The following is a 14,655-nucleotide window of genomic DNA, read 5'->3' on the forward strand; positions in this document are numbered from 1 at the left end:
GTATCAATCTAATTCCTCATAACTAATCTATAAAACCACTCAAAATTCCTCGCGTATACAATTATTATTTAATTGATTACCCTAACTCTGCTACATGTATCAAACATTTATATTTTCCCGCTAAACCATTTCAGTTCGCTATTCAATTTATTTAACTGTTCTCTCTGATTATGCCCTAATTAATAAAACAAATACTTGCTATCGTTGATTAGCATACATTTAATAATGTTCCTACCATCTGAACTGTACTGTCTCTCACCCTCCCCTTGCTCCTTCGGGGAGAGCGCATGGTAACCTTATAACATATTTTCATAGACTTTTCTAGAATACTTCTATTTAAGCTATCTAATTCAACCTTTCACATCCACATAGTAATCTAGGTATATAGCCCCACTGTGAAAGCTTTGTCTACTGTCCCTACCTGTGTTCGAACCAGGGACATCGCCAGTCACTCCACACCATCTACGATTCTCACAAAGTAAATACTTTCACGTCGCACATCCAGCCACGTCATCACCCCCGTCTAGCCAGCCCTTCCGTCTCAAACACCCTAGTAGCCTAAATAAAACACACTCTAACAGCGTTCTGCATTTTCCTCTATCATCGGGTTTAAGAACTAACGTAACAACATTAACTATTCTCTATTACTGTAGTAACGTCTTGTTTGGTTCAGTTTATTTATTACGGAGTGTCCATAATACTATAATAATACATAATCGAATTCCCCTCATGCATACAGATTTCACCTTATGCCATTGAAATGCCAAATAAACCATAATAGTTCAATGGAGCCCCCTATTGGCTCTCCCCTACCTATACATTACTTCTACAACCACTTTAGTTATGGTCCGATTACAAATTAAACCTTATCACATGATCAAACAACGCCACAACCTTAAACTCATATGGGGCGGCAGGCAGCTTAGTGATCAGTAGCGCCCGCGCCAAGAACCGAGAGGTCGCGGGTTCCAATCCCGAGCCGACCAGGCGAAAAATCTGCCGATGTGCCTTCGAGCAAGGCACTCAACCCCAATCGCTCCTGCAAGTCGCTCTGGACAAGAGCGTCTGCCAAATCACCAAAAATGCAAATGTAAATATTCTCTACTTTCTCACCCATCTCATCCCTCGTCAGAAACCCACAGGCACCTCTCAAATAATCACCCCGTGGTGTTCCCAGCCAACTCCAGTCTTTCCTCGCTCCAAAAGCCACACTTTCGCTCTCTCCAGCCCCTCCCTCGCAACTCTCTCTTTCTCTCTCACTGCTCATTTCTCCTTTACACACCTTATGTATCTGTTTTAAGCATGGATTCGAGTTTATCTGCGTCCAGACGTCCCTCAAAACCATACCTCTCCCTCCACCTAATGTCTAGAACTCTGCCACAGTTAAACTTCTACCTCCTCGCAACCTATAGGGTAGGACCTCCCCTAATAGGATTTATGCAAAAGGTCTCAGTTCAAACTGGGTCCCTTTAGGAATCTAGTTGTGGGTCAAATCTTATCCACCAATGCGTCAATCCGTAGTTCGACACATTCTGGATACGTTTATCTTTATTCCTTATTCCTTATTCCTTATTCCTTAATTCCTTAGTATAAAACACAGTACCAGATATCTCATGTATGCCTTAATTCATTAGGATGGAAAATTATTTAACAAGTATTCATACTCACGCTCAGTACTTCTGATCAAAATTTGGTATTGGTCTATAATACAATATGCAAGATTTCGTTTTAACAGGCTCTGCATACCTTTTTAGAAGAGCGCGCTCTGATCAGGTTTCCTGAGCCAAGACGAATAGTTGATTTCTCCAGGATTTTCAGGTCACTCTTCCGTCTGTTTTTAGATCGATGATTTGCCTTTTCCTCTCGCACCAACTTTTAGATCGAATTAAAAAACCATTCGGCACCACTCCCGCTCTATCCTGTATTTTTTGATCTAGATATTCATTAAACTTGAGTTTTGGGACGGTAGTGGTTGCCATGGTTATACAGTTTTTTTAGACTATCTTGGTGCTCTTAGCCCGTCACTGGCCGAATCCAGCAATGTATTCTTGGCGCTGACTGAGATTTATCTCTGATGTCCCACCCTCGTACACAAAAAATGTTCAATACTTTATTATTAGGAATTATTTTGCAAAAGGTATTATTGTTTTTCAATTATTCGAATTATTATATATTTTCCCAAAAGGTATCAGAACCGCCCTTTTGGAACAATATATTAACAAACTCAAGCGCTCCCAAAATAATTATCAATTTAATTTTAGGAATTATTTAGCAAAAGTTATTATTGTTTTTCAGTTATTCGAGTTATTATATATTTTCCCAAAAGGTATCAGAACCGCCCTTTTGGAACAATATATTAGCAAACTCGAGCGCTCCTAAAATAATTACCAATTTAATTTTGGGAATTATTTTGCAAAAGTTATTATTGTTTTTCAGGTATTCGAGTTATTATATATTTTCCCAAAAGGTATCAGAATCGCCCTTTTGGAACAATATATTAACAAACTCAAGCGCTCCCAAAATAATTATCAATTTAATTTTAGGAATTATTTAGCAAAAGTTATTATTGTTTTTCAGTTATTCGAGTTATTATATATTTTCCCAAAAGGTATCAGAACCGCCCTTTTGGAACAATATATTAGCAAACTCGAGCGCTCCTAAAATAATTACCAATTTAATTTTGGGAATTATTTTGCAAAAGTTATTATTGTTTTTCAGGTATTCGAGTTATTATATATTTTCCCAAAAGGTATCAGAATCGCCCTTTTGGAACAATATATTAGCAAACTCGAGCGCTCCCAAAATAATTATCAATCTAATTTTAGGAATTATGAAAATACCAACACCACAAGAGGGAAAAAGTTCAAGTCAGCTTTTAGCGCAGCGGCTACATAACAGGCAAAATAGGACTCAGTGGTCCTCTTAAAAGTTATCCACTAGTTAGTCTCATGAAACGGCCAATCTTACACAACATTCAGGTTATCATTTCAACAATTACATTTTCATTACATATCAGCATCAACACACGAATTCAGTTTAAGTTCCTCACAGTACATATAGTTGAGTGCCACGTCAACCAATTGCCCGACTATCTGAACTCGTATTTTTATTTTTATTTTTTTTGATTCTCCTCAAGGAGACTCCCAGTCGTTTAAACCATTCAACTGGCGTCTAGTCGGGAGAACCTTTTCTGGACTTGGATTCTCACGGAATTAACTCAACCCGACTATCTGAATCTTTTTATCAAGTCACCAGATCCTTCTCTTGTGGATCAAATAAAAGGGGTCCATCGCTTGTGGACCAAAACCTCTGTAATAGGCTCCTCACTAGAAAGCCGCATTTCAACAGAAAATAAAACCACTGTAACTAGACTTCTTCTCTTAGAGTCACATTTCAACAGTAAAAACCTAAGATTTCAGATATCAACAGTAAAAAATAAAAGGGTCCGTCTCTCGTGAACCACAACCTCTGTAACTAGACTCCTCCCCTAGAGAGTCACATTTCAACAGTAAAAACCTAAAGAATTCAGATATCTTTACATATGTGCCTTTTGAGTCATAATAGATATGTTATAAATTTTACAGTAATCCATACTCACGCCCAGTACTTACTGATCATAATTTAGTTTATCCTACAATACAATATGCAGATTTTGTTTTAACAGGTTCTGCTTACCTTTGTATTGACGGCCGTCTAGATCAGTTTCCTGAGGCGAGCTGGATTCCCGGCTGCTCCTGCGGACAGGTCACCCGTCCTTTCAGATCCGTCTCTTACTTGTCTCCTGTCTCTATCAACTTTTATGGACCGAATTCAGAGTTAGAAAACCACCCTCTGCTACCAAGTTTGTTGATAAAACAAGTTTACTGGAGAACGGAGACCAAGTAGAGACTTTCGGACACGGTGGATAATTGTATAATATGAGGCAGTTTATTCAGAGGTAAAGATATCTGTAAATAGCGTGCACGGACCCGTTCGTCAACCTCGTAGGGAGATATCTGAGAGAGCGAGCCCCCTAAACATTGTGTGCTGACATTTTATACAATAAAATAAAGTAGGTTGATTCTAGTAGTTCTGATCTTCTGATTGGTCCTGATGAGTTGGTCGAGGTCACTTCCATTGCATTGGCTCTGAGTCGGGTTCTCTGTCTTCAGATGTTCAGCCTAAGAGAAGGGGGTTTTTGTGTGTGTGTGCTTAACAATGATGATGTGTGTGTGTGTGTGTGTGCGTGTGTGTATGTGTGTGTGTGTGTGTGTGTGTGTGTATGTGTGTGTGTGTGTGTATGTGTGTGTATGTGTGTGTGTGTGTATGTGTGTATGTTTAACAATGATGATGTGTGTGTGTGTGTGTGTGTGTGTATGTGTGTGTGTGTGTGGGGGTGTGTGTGTGTATGTCCTCAGAGCAATAACTCGTGTGAGTTGGGAGAACTGAGAGACCTATGGCGTGGGTGTTGTCCATAGCCACCTGCTGATAAGGCCGACAAGATAGAAGTCTTTGTGCATTGTATTAAATCCAAAGGCCCAACACAAGATGGGTTATGCACAAGATTTTAGTCAGACCAAGCTATAACATAATATATTTACTACGACAGAGGTCTATACTTTTGTTTCAAAGTAGATTTGTTTAAGACTACCAAGAAACACTGTGTGACCCAGATTTAGCCCACTGCAGTAAAAGGTTAACACTTTATTAACCAGTTCATGATAAAGCACACACACATTTCTGTTTCTCCCAGGAAAAATGGGACAGCATGACGAGGAAGTGGAGGGATAACTGCCTGCTGCAGTTGGTCCGGCTGTTCCTTATTGACGAGGTCAGTGGATACGTTTAAGTATTTGATGTTCTGTTCAAAATTCCCTCAGGTAGGACTGCAACCATATACTGTGCTTGACCAAATAACACTCTGAAACAGCTTGGCTAGAGTGAAACATTATTTCCCAGATTGTGATCTATAGAGGGCTTGCAGTTGCGTCATGTTGGAAGACCAAAATCAGTCTGATGTAAGTCCTCCAATCGTCCACATGTCTGGCTGAGTTTTGCTACCACCGGAAACGTCGGGAATATTGCCCGTTATTTCGTTTATCCAAGGACCCAGAAAACGGAGGCAGTGGGAGAACCTATTCAAGTACGTTAAGTAAATATATTTCGAAAATGATCAAAAACTATGTATTATTAGCTAGCTTGCGCCAGAAACTTAGTGTGCAGGGTAACTCAAATGAGCTGCTAACGTAATGTTCTCTAGTTAGATAACTTTACTTACTGTATAGGTAGCTAAGTGAATTAAATATCACCAGCATGCTAACTTCATATTAGCTAGTTAGCCAGCTATCGTGATGTATTTGTCGTTGTGACTATAAATGTATTTGTAGCTAGGTAGCTAGCCAACAGCCATGGAAGAGGGTGAAAGGATTAGCTATCAGTTCCAGCTGTCAGAGAAGGGAGAGTAGGCTACTCTGGATAGGGCAGGTACCTTTGTGGGCAGACATCATGAAAACATTCTCAAATTCCAGTCCCTAGCGAGAAAACGGAGGACAGAGAGATATATCAACATAATATTCAGTGCTGTCTAATTTGAGTATAATGCAGCCTGTTTCTTTGTAATGTTTTCTGTCCTCAGGTACAGAGAGCTGTGAAACCCTGTCTGCAGATGAAGAGGTCCCAATTAATGCCCCAAGAGAATAAGGGTACATCCTTGTATACCATTGATTATAAGTGTACCTATGTTAGCAAATGTAGTTAACAAAAATACCATTTAAAAGTTAGACACAATGTATAAACCTATTACAACTGGAGCAGGCCAACCCTGCTGGGTGTGCACGCTTCTGTTCCAACCCAGCACTAACACACCTGATTCAATGTATCAAACCTAATTAGTTAATAATCAGGTGTGCTACTGTTGGGCTGGAACAGAAGTCTGCTCCCCTATAGATCAGGGATCAGTGGAGCGAGGTTGGCCACCTCTGGTATCGACTTTTTTTTGTTCACCTGAAATGATGCTTTAGTAATGATAGCCTACTTGTTACTAAAATGTCTTACCTTTACATATGAGTTAGCTTACTTGTACACTTTGAAATTATATGAAATAGTGTTATAAAGATCCTGAAATAAAGAGGGGAAGGGAATATTTCGCTAATTTGTCTGTGTTTGTGTTGTATTCTCAAATGAACATTACCTTTTTGTTCAGTCATTAGCTCTCCAATTAGTTTTATTTGGGTGAAACTATTTTTTCAGGATATCAGCCATGTGAACCCATTTTGCAGCTGATAATGGCATGCAGTGCCAATGCAGCCATAGGCCTACAGCAGTGCTTCCCAACTCCAGTCCTCCAGTACCCCCAACAACACATATTCTTGCCGGACAAACATACCTGATTCAACTCATAGGGCCTGATGATTAGTTGACAAGTTGAAATAGGTGTGTTTGTCCAGGGCTACAATGTCTGGAACCAGGAGATGATGGGATCCTTCGCTTAAAACATAAACACAACTACTACCACCAAGTTCAATGCCAGATACTTTTCTCCCAGAAGGTCTGAGTTGCACTAGACTACCACAACAATTACATTGTCTATGCTAAATGTGTTTAAATTGTAAAAGAAAGAAAATAGTTGGGCTATAAGAAATACTTTTTTATTCAATGGGGCTAGGCAAAGCAGAGGTGACAATACGTTTCATTTCACCCATACAACAATATAGCCATTTATTAAAGTACAGTATGTTTACAATATCATAAACAATAGTATTTTACACCAAATTAGATTTGATATATTCATACGGTCTAAGGGGGCACTTTTGTCATGACGACATGAAGGTGCTCTCTACTCAAATGGCACAACAGAATCATTGAGATTGTCCAAGGCACAGCATATGACAACCATCTCGTATAACTGAGGGATGTCTCCTAAGGAAGAAGTAGTAGAAGTAGAAACTGATGCTGCTGCAGCATTGCTCATCTTCACAGTGGGAATCCAGTTGAAATGGGTGTCTTGATAGAGGTCAGCTGGTGAACCTACAGTAGTACATAAACAAAGCACACCTGATGTTAGAATAGCACTGATTTAGGTCACCTATACCATCAGGGCTCTTAATTGTTTGTTTGTGTTTAATTCATTCAGGTGATTTAGTGTCATATAAAGATTACATCTATTGTTGGGCTGGAAGAACCAATAGTCAACACAGCAGGTTGTCCTATCCCATTGAGGCTTTGTCCTATGCTGTAATGTCCATACATTTTCTCTCCTCTTATGAATAACGTTCTCAACAAATTATCATTGGGTTATCATATGAATATATAATAACCACTGGAGTTTTTTGGGACAATAATGTCCTCCAGGCTATATGGACGTCATATTGTACAATTTGCGTCTCCCCTTTTCATGGTCAGGGCTAGAAGGGGTCCAGCATTTGTCGAGTTAATGTCATATTCTAGATTACATGGTTGCATTCAAGACAAGGTCGTTTTTATTGATCTGTTGTCAGTGTCAGTAGAGTAGGCCATCGTATGAAAAAAATATTCTGATAATGTGTTCAGTCATATAAAGTGTAGCAGAATTGCATCAAATGTTTATCAAAGGCCACATTTTTACCTTGGAATGAAAATAAACGTCTATAAGCCTATGCCACTACACGCTTATTAATAGCCTAAATTATCACTATCCAATCTACTCATCACATTAGGAATAGTAGCGTAACGACCCTGGGTTTATAAGCGCGGATATCGACTCTGCCACGGGAGCATGCTTTTGGGGCACAGTCGATGGCGCGCTGGATTTTGGCCTAGAAGGTTGAGGGTTCGAGATCTGCTCCCTGCCTGTTTCATTACAGTAGGCTTACGTTAGTCTGCAAATGCGATGCTAGGGACATGCAATCATTTGTTATAAAGGTGCCTTTTTATGGTGAAAAAATTGCTTCCCCAAAACTTGAAACTCACTCGACACATGCTAATAGCTAGACTACAAGCTATCTAGCTAGCTACTTTTGGCTAACTTAGTGTTGTTGTTAACACCTGGTTAGCATAACAGCTAAACTAAACTCGAAATTGATCAGACTTGATTTAACTAGTGATGAAATGATCGTAGCAGACCCTGTACTGAGAGCTGTCTGGGTTCAGGTCTTGAAGAACAAAAAGGTTTCTTCGCTTTTCTGACAGTTCTTGACTCTTATCTCATTGGTGTAACCAATGGTGTATCATGATTGCGGGGAATCTGTAAACATAGTTTTTCCCGGTTGTCTTTCCTGCCTTGTTAGAGCAGCCAACTAATCCACACACAATTACCGTGGTGTTGAATCATCTAGTTTTAGCACTGTTAGCATGCAGTTAGGGCTCCTGAGTGGCGCAGCTGTCTAAGGCACTGCATCTCAGTGCTAGAGGCGTCGATGCAGATCCTGGTTCGATCTCAACCGGCCGTGATTGGGAATCCCATAGGGCAGCGCACAATTTGCACATCGTCGTTAGGGGAGGCCGGGTAGGCCGTCATTGTAAATAAGAATTTGTTATTGCCTAGTTAAATAAAGGTCAAATAAAACGTTTGGGGTAGCAACGCAGCTGTTGTTGTTGGAAGAATTAATGCGGTGGTCTTCCAACATGGCCGCCAGGAGGCGTCGTACGTCAACTGCAAGCTCTCTATTGTGTGGCCTGTGTGGTCCAGCGGTTCAAGCTACGGACCCCGGCACACATGTACAGCCTAGGCTACCAGAGTCGGCATGGGTTCGAGTCCGATCCACTGCCCCTTTGACTCGCAATCTCTCTACCTTTACTGTCTCCTCTTCACTGTCCTATAAAAACATTTAAGATAAAGATTGTGATCTATTGTTTCTTGATTTGTCATTGTACTTAGTAGTGCATATCTGTCTATTTAATATGTTATACATGTGTTATATTGACAACTAAATATAATCCATCTTGGCTCTGTGTTTCTAGGTCCACGTGGTGAAGGACCCTATGCGTGGAGCAACACTAGAGGTGGTGGTGAGCAGGATGAAGGCGGTCCATGCCTACCGTGCAGCACAGAACCCCCAGGAGGACCTCTCCATGAGATTTGTGGCTGTCTCTGCCACCATCCCCAATATCAAGGATGTAAGTGGCTGAGGGTCAAAGAGGGGTGATATCACACTTTGGCCATATGCAAATGCTCTAAAGAGGCTTCCTTCACTATAGTCATTCTTTCCCTTTCTGTTCGTCATTGCCATTCTGACACATGCATCTCCATGTCTTGTTATGTTGTTATAATGTCTGCAGTCTTGTCTCCTTCAGAAAGAGTAAGGGAATAGTAAATAGGGAAGGAGGGGAGAAGGCAGCTCGATAGTATTGCTATTTACGGATTATCATTACGGGTTATCATTAAACAGAGCATTTATTTGAAGAAATTACTTCTTACTGTGTTCAATGGTTTGACATGGCAGATCGCAGACTGGCTGTGTGACGACGGAGACCCTGCTACTTGTCTGGAGATGGATGAGAGTCACAGACCGGTGAAGCTGAGGAAGGTAGTGCTGGGTTTCCCCTGCAGCAGCAACCAGAATGAGTTCAAGTTCGACCTGTCACTCAACTACAAGATGGCCAATATCATCCAGACCTATTCAGACCAGAAACCAACACTTGTTGTGAGGAACTCTCTTTGGGTCTCTGAAATGTAGACTTGACCAGTACCATATTAATACGTTTCAGTAAGTATTGCCATTGTTAATAGTTCACACATGGGATTTATTTTTAAACAGTTTTGTTCGACAAGGAAAGGAGTCCAGCAGTCAGCCACTGTTCTGGCCAAGGATGCCAGGTTCATCATGAGTATTGAGCACAAACAAAGGTTGAGCTACTTCCCTTTTCATTCTTTACAGATGTACAGGTATTCAATACAAATGTCCTGCTGTTTAGTTTGATCTGATTGAATCGATGGAATCCTCTGTTTGCAGGTTGATGAAGTATGCAAACTCTCTCCTGGACTCAAAACTCAGAGGTCGGTGGAGAATTTATAATAATTTATATTCCTTCTCTTCTGTACCATGTAGTCAAACATTGCTCATTTATTTGAATATAACTATTTTTGCATTAGAATGTGAAATTACTAGCCCAGTGTTTTCTCTTTTCCAGACTTGGTGTCGTTTGGGGTTGGTTTCCACCACGCCGGAGTTGACGTGTCAGACAGGAAGGGGATAGAGGAGGCCTTCACCATGGGAGACCTGCCTGTGCTGTGTGAGTATCTGGGTCGTTCCACGAATACAGTACATTTTGCATCCCTTTGATATTTTAAGTAGAAATTGTGCACCAATATTTAATTTTAATAGCCTGTTATATTAAAGTGCCCTTAAATATAGGCCAAATGGAAAATTCAATAAATCAGATTTTTTTATATAAATAAATCCTTGCTAAGGTGCCAAAAATGTCCTTTGTCATGTTTTTCTGACTTCTAGGATGATTTGAACCCACTTTACCCCTAAAATGTCTTTTTCACAATAATTGTAAAGCACTAGTTATGTTTTTGCTTTAATAAAATCATTTCTGAACATTATTATTAATTCATGTGATTAATAATTCATTTACGTCTGTCCCTCATTTTAAGGTCAACCCTGTTACGTGAACTGAACTCTCTTTTTAATATGGTGAAACTATTACTTTTAAAATTATTATTTTTAAGAAAGTGCCTTCAGAAAGTATTCACATCCCTTGACTTTTTCCACATTTTGTTGTCTTACAGCCTGAATTTAAAATTGATTAAATGTAGATATTTTCACTGGCCTACACACAATACCCCATAATATCAAAGTGGATTTATGTTTAGATTTATTTTTATTTTTTTACAAATTAATAAAAAATGAAAAGCTGAAATGTCTTGAGTCGATAAGTATTCAACCCCTTTGCTATGGCAAACAATTAAGTTCAGGAGTAAAAATGTGCTTAACAAGTCACATAATAAGTTGCATGGACTCACTCTGTGTTCAATAATAGTGTTTAACATGATATTTAAATGGCTACCCCATCTCTGTACCCCACACACGCAATTATCTGTAAGGTCCCTCAGTCGAGCAGTGAATTTCAAACACAGATTCAACCACAAAGACCAAATCAAATCAAATCAAGGAAGGTTTTCCAATGCCTCGCAAAGAAGGGCACCTCTTGGCAGATGGGTAAAAATGTAAAAAGCAGACATTGAATATCTCTTTGAGCATGGTGAAGTTATTAATCACACTTTGGATGGTGTATCAATACACCCAGTCACTACAAAGATACAGGCGTCCTTCCTAACATGGATTTCACCATGAGGCCAATGGGGACTTTAAAACAGTTACAGAGTTTAATGGTTGTGATAAGAGAAAACTGAGGATGGATCAACAATATTGTAGTTACTCCACAAAACTAATCTAATTGACAGAGTGAAAAGAAGGAAGCCTGTACAGAATATAAATATTCCAAAGCATGCATCCTGTTTGCAACAAGGCAGTGAAGTAATACTGCAAAAAATTTGGCAAAGCAATTCACTTTTTGTCCTGAATACAAAGTGTTAAGTTTGGGGCAAATTCAATACAACGCATTACTGAGTACCACTCTCCATATTTTCAAGCATAGTGGTGGCTGCATCATGTTATGGTTATGCTTGTAATCGTTAAGGACTGGAGAGTTTTTCAGGATAAAAAATAAACGGAATGAAGCTAAGCACAGGCAACATCCTAGAGGAAAACCTGGTTCAGTCTACTTTCCACCAGACACTGGGAGAAGAATTCACCTTTCAGCAGGACAATAACCTAAAACACAAGTCCAACTCTACACTGGAGTTGCTTACCAAGAAGACAGTGAATGTTCCTGAGTGGCCGAGTTACAGTTTTGACTTAAATCTGCTTGAAAATCTATGGCAAGACTTGAAAACGGTTGTCTAGCAATGATCAACAACCAATTTGGCAGAGCTTGAAGAATTTAGAAAACAATTATGGCCAGATATTGTACAATCCAGGTGTGGAAAGCTCTTATTAGAGACTTACCCAGAAAGACTCACAGCTGTAATCACTGCCAAAGGTGATTCTAACATGTATTGACGCAGGGGTGTGAATACTTATGTAAATGAAATATTTCTATATTTAATGTTCAATACATTTGCATACATTTCAAAAAACGTTTTCACTTTCTCATTATGGGGTGTTGTGTGTAGATGGGTGAGAAAAAACATATATTTAATCTATTTTGAATTCAGGCTGTAACACATGAAAATGTGGAATAAGTCAAGGGGTATGAATACACAGTATAAAAGCAGGTGAGCTGGTTCTACTCTTTTTGTCAATTTTCTGGTGTTTTGTGGTGGAAAACTGAGCACGTCGAGAATAACACGTCCCATAGATAGGCTAGAAATGTTTTAACAATAAAATCTATTTTTTTAAAGCTTGCATTCAATTGCCCCTCCCTGTTGCACACAACAAGCTTCCATTCCTCCTGTCACAAGGGATCTATGGCTGATTTAAGAGGAAAACGTCAACCCAGTTAGTTTAATGGCACTTTATTGGCACTTACTGAAGTAAAAAATAAAATAATGTAACCCCTTGAGATGGGAAAGCATGTTTTTTATTAAGTTGAACATGTGCAGTTTATGAGAGAATGTTAAAATTAGATTAAATTAATATATATTTTTTTAATGAAGTTACACTACCTAAAATGTACTATATTCATGGAACAACTCTTCTATCCTCCATTACAAGCCAACCCAGTCACAGTCATGCCAGTATAGAGGGTTTAATAAAGATAAGTGTAAAAATATACTGTGGATGTGGCTAAATATGGAAAAGCTTTTCGATATCTCAGCCAATAGAATATTAACACACAAAAAATACTTAAATGTAGTGCATCCTTTACCGACAATTTTGCTCCATACTTAAGTATCAGAAACATTATTGACATTAACATTGTCATGGCACATGTTTACATAATATGAAATACCAAAGAAACATTGTGTGAAGTTATTGGGGAAATGTCTCAGTTACAACTAGTACTCTGGCGATGGGGGTGAACTTGCCAGCCCACCTGGTGGTAATCAAGTCCACCATGCACTACATCGGGGGCGCCTGTGAGGAGTACAGCGAGGCCGACATGTTGCAGATGATTGGCCGAGCAGGCCGGCCACAGGTACGGAGTACAGACAAACCCTCTAGTAGCTCCAAACTCCCAGCATGCTTAGCACCTCAGTGTACTGTACAAGTGCCCAGTCTGAAAACAACCCCATAGCCTTATTGCACCTTTTCAGTTGGTTTGTTGAACTGTTTGCGAACCGTTCCCAAAAAACACAACCTCTATCTACAGTTTTGCCTTTGATATCTCCTCTGTAGTTTGATACATCAGCGACCGCAGTGATCATGACCAAGACTCAAACCAAAGACAAGTACATGCAGTTCATGAATGGAGCAGAAATCATCGAGAGCAGGTATGGGGACATTACATTTTCCAAGACCACCAAAACCTCATTCGACTTCATTTAGTGTTACATGAATTGATATGATACTTGTGAAGATGATGAGGATGATGACGTCCTATTGTTTGACCACTCAGCCTGCATAGCCACCTGGTGGAGCACCTGAACGCTGAGATTGTCCTCCACACCATCTCAGATGTCAACATGGCCCTGGACTGGATCCGTTCCAGCTTCCTCTACATCCGAGCTCTGAAGAACCCCAAACACTATGGTCAGGGGAGGAGAGACACTGAACAGACCCCGGTCTCTGTTAGCATTAGCCAGCAAATGTACAGCATGGATACAGCATTAGCATGGATGCTAGTCTATTACAGTACAGTTATTAGCCTGTGCTTACATCTCACAACATAGTGTCAACAGTTGCTCAAAAGACATGAGGACATATATGAGGAGAAAACAACTTACGTTTTATTGCAGGTTTTTCCATTGACTTGGACCGATGTGGAATCGAAGCCAAATTGCAAGGTGTGGCATTCCTGTTTTTTTTCTTTGTTATATGGACTTCATATCTGAAAACACAGAATATCTCCATCATGATAGCATTTGTGTGACTGAGGAATCTCTCCCCATCCTGCTCCAGAGCTCTGTCTGAAGAACTTGAATTCCCTGGCCTCCATTGGTCTGATCTCCATGGATGAGGATGTCAACATCAAAGCTACAGGTTGAGAGAGGCTGACAATTTTGGTTCAAGTGGCTACTATAGCCTTTTACTGTTTGTTTCATTGTTTATCATCAGAAGTGTAAAACAACTTACAAACCCTGTACATGTTTAGTGTTATTCAATAATACAGATGGATATCTCCTTAATCTCTTGTGGACAGACTACGTAAACATAAATGGTACCGTAGACCTGTCATGATCGAGCTGCATTAGTTCCGGGGCTTGGATTTTTCATCACTGGTTATTTGGACAAATCACGATTTCGCAGGTGTTAGCATCTTTCAAATTTCGGAAGGGGACATTTAGCCCATAGACTTACCCGTAACTTGCATGTGCTTTCCAGCATCCCAAAGCCATTAAACTGAAGTCTGTTCTTTTCTTGACATGTGTAATTGTGTTCATACCCTACAGAGGCCGGCAGGCTGATGGCAAGGTACTGTGTTGCGTTTGACACCATGAAGCAGTTCAGCAAGGTGGCTGGCACTGAGACCTTACCTGAGCTGGTAGGTATACAGTAATACAGGAACACTGTAGCATCTCTCATATGCACA

At 39.9% G+C, this 14,655-nt stretch overlaps 1 protein-coding gene across 8 annotated transcripts in view; it reads left to right on the forward strand.

The window, feature by feature from the left end:
* Positions 1–14,655, forward strand: part of LOC121535027 (probable ATP-dependent DNA helicase HFM1) — a 39,480-nt gene that overhangs the window by 14,653 nt on the left and 10,172 nt on the right. For 7 of the 8 annotated variants that reach the window (XM_041841695.1, XM_041841694.1, XM_041841697.1 and 4 more), the window contains 12 exons: positions 4,733–4,810; positions 8,917–9,072; positions 9,399–9,599; positions 9,714–9,802; positions 9,909–9,952; positions 10,087–10,188; positions 12,956–13,101; positions 13,302–13,396; positions 13,522–13,655; positions 13,862–13,909; positions 14,025–14,105; positions 14,516–14,607. In XM_041841695.1, the coding sequence (XP_041697629.1) occupies positions 4,733–4,810; positions 8,917–9,072; positions 9,399–9,599; positions 9,714–9,802; positions 9,909–9,952; positions 10,087–10,188; positions 12,956–13,101; positions 13,302–13,396; positions 13,522–13,655; positions 13,862–13,909; positions 14,025–14,105; positions 14,516–14,607 (1,266 nt within the window). The remainder of the gene's footprint in view (positions 1–4,732; positions 4,811–8,916; positions 9,073–9,398; positions 9,600–9,713; positions 9,803–9,908; positions 9,953–10,086; positions 10,189–12,955; positions 13,102–13,301; positions 13,397–13,521; positions 13,656–13,861; positions 13,910–14,024; positions 14,106–14,515; positions 14,608–14,655) is intronic. The other variant, XM_041841699.1, reaches the window with a different exon arrangement.

This window comes from Coregonus clupeaformis, chromosome 21, assembly GCF_020615455.1.
Source record: "Coregonus clupeaformis isolate EN_2021a chromosome 21, ASM2061545v1, whole genome shotgun sequence".
Taxonomy (NCBI): Eukaryota; Metazoa; Chordata; class Actinopteri; order Salmoniformes; family Salmonidae; genus Coregonus; species Coregonus clupeaformis.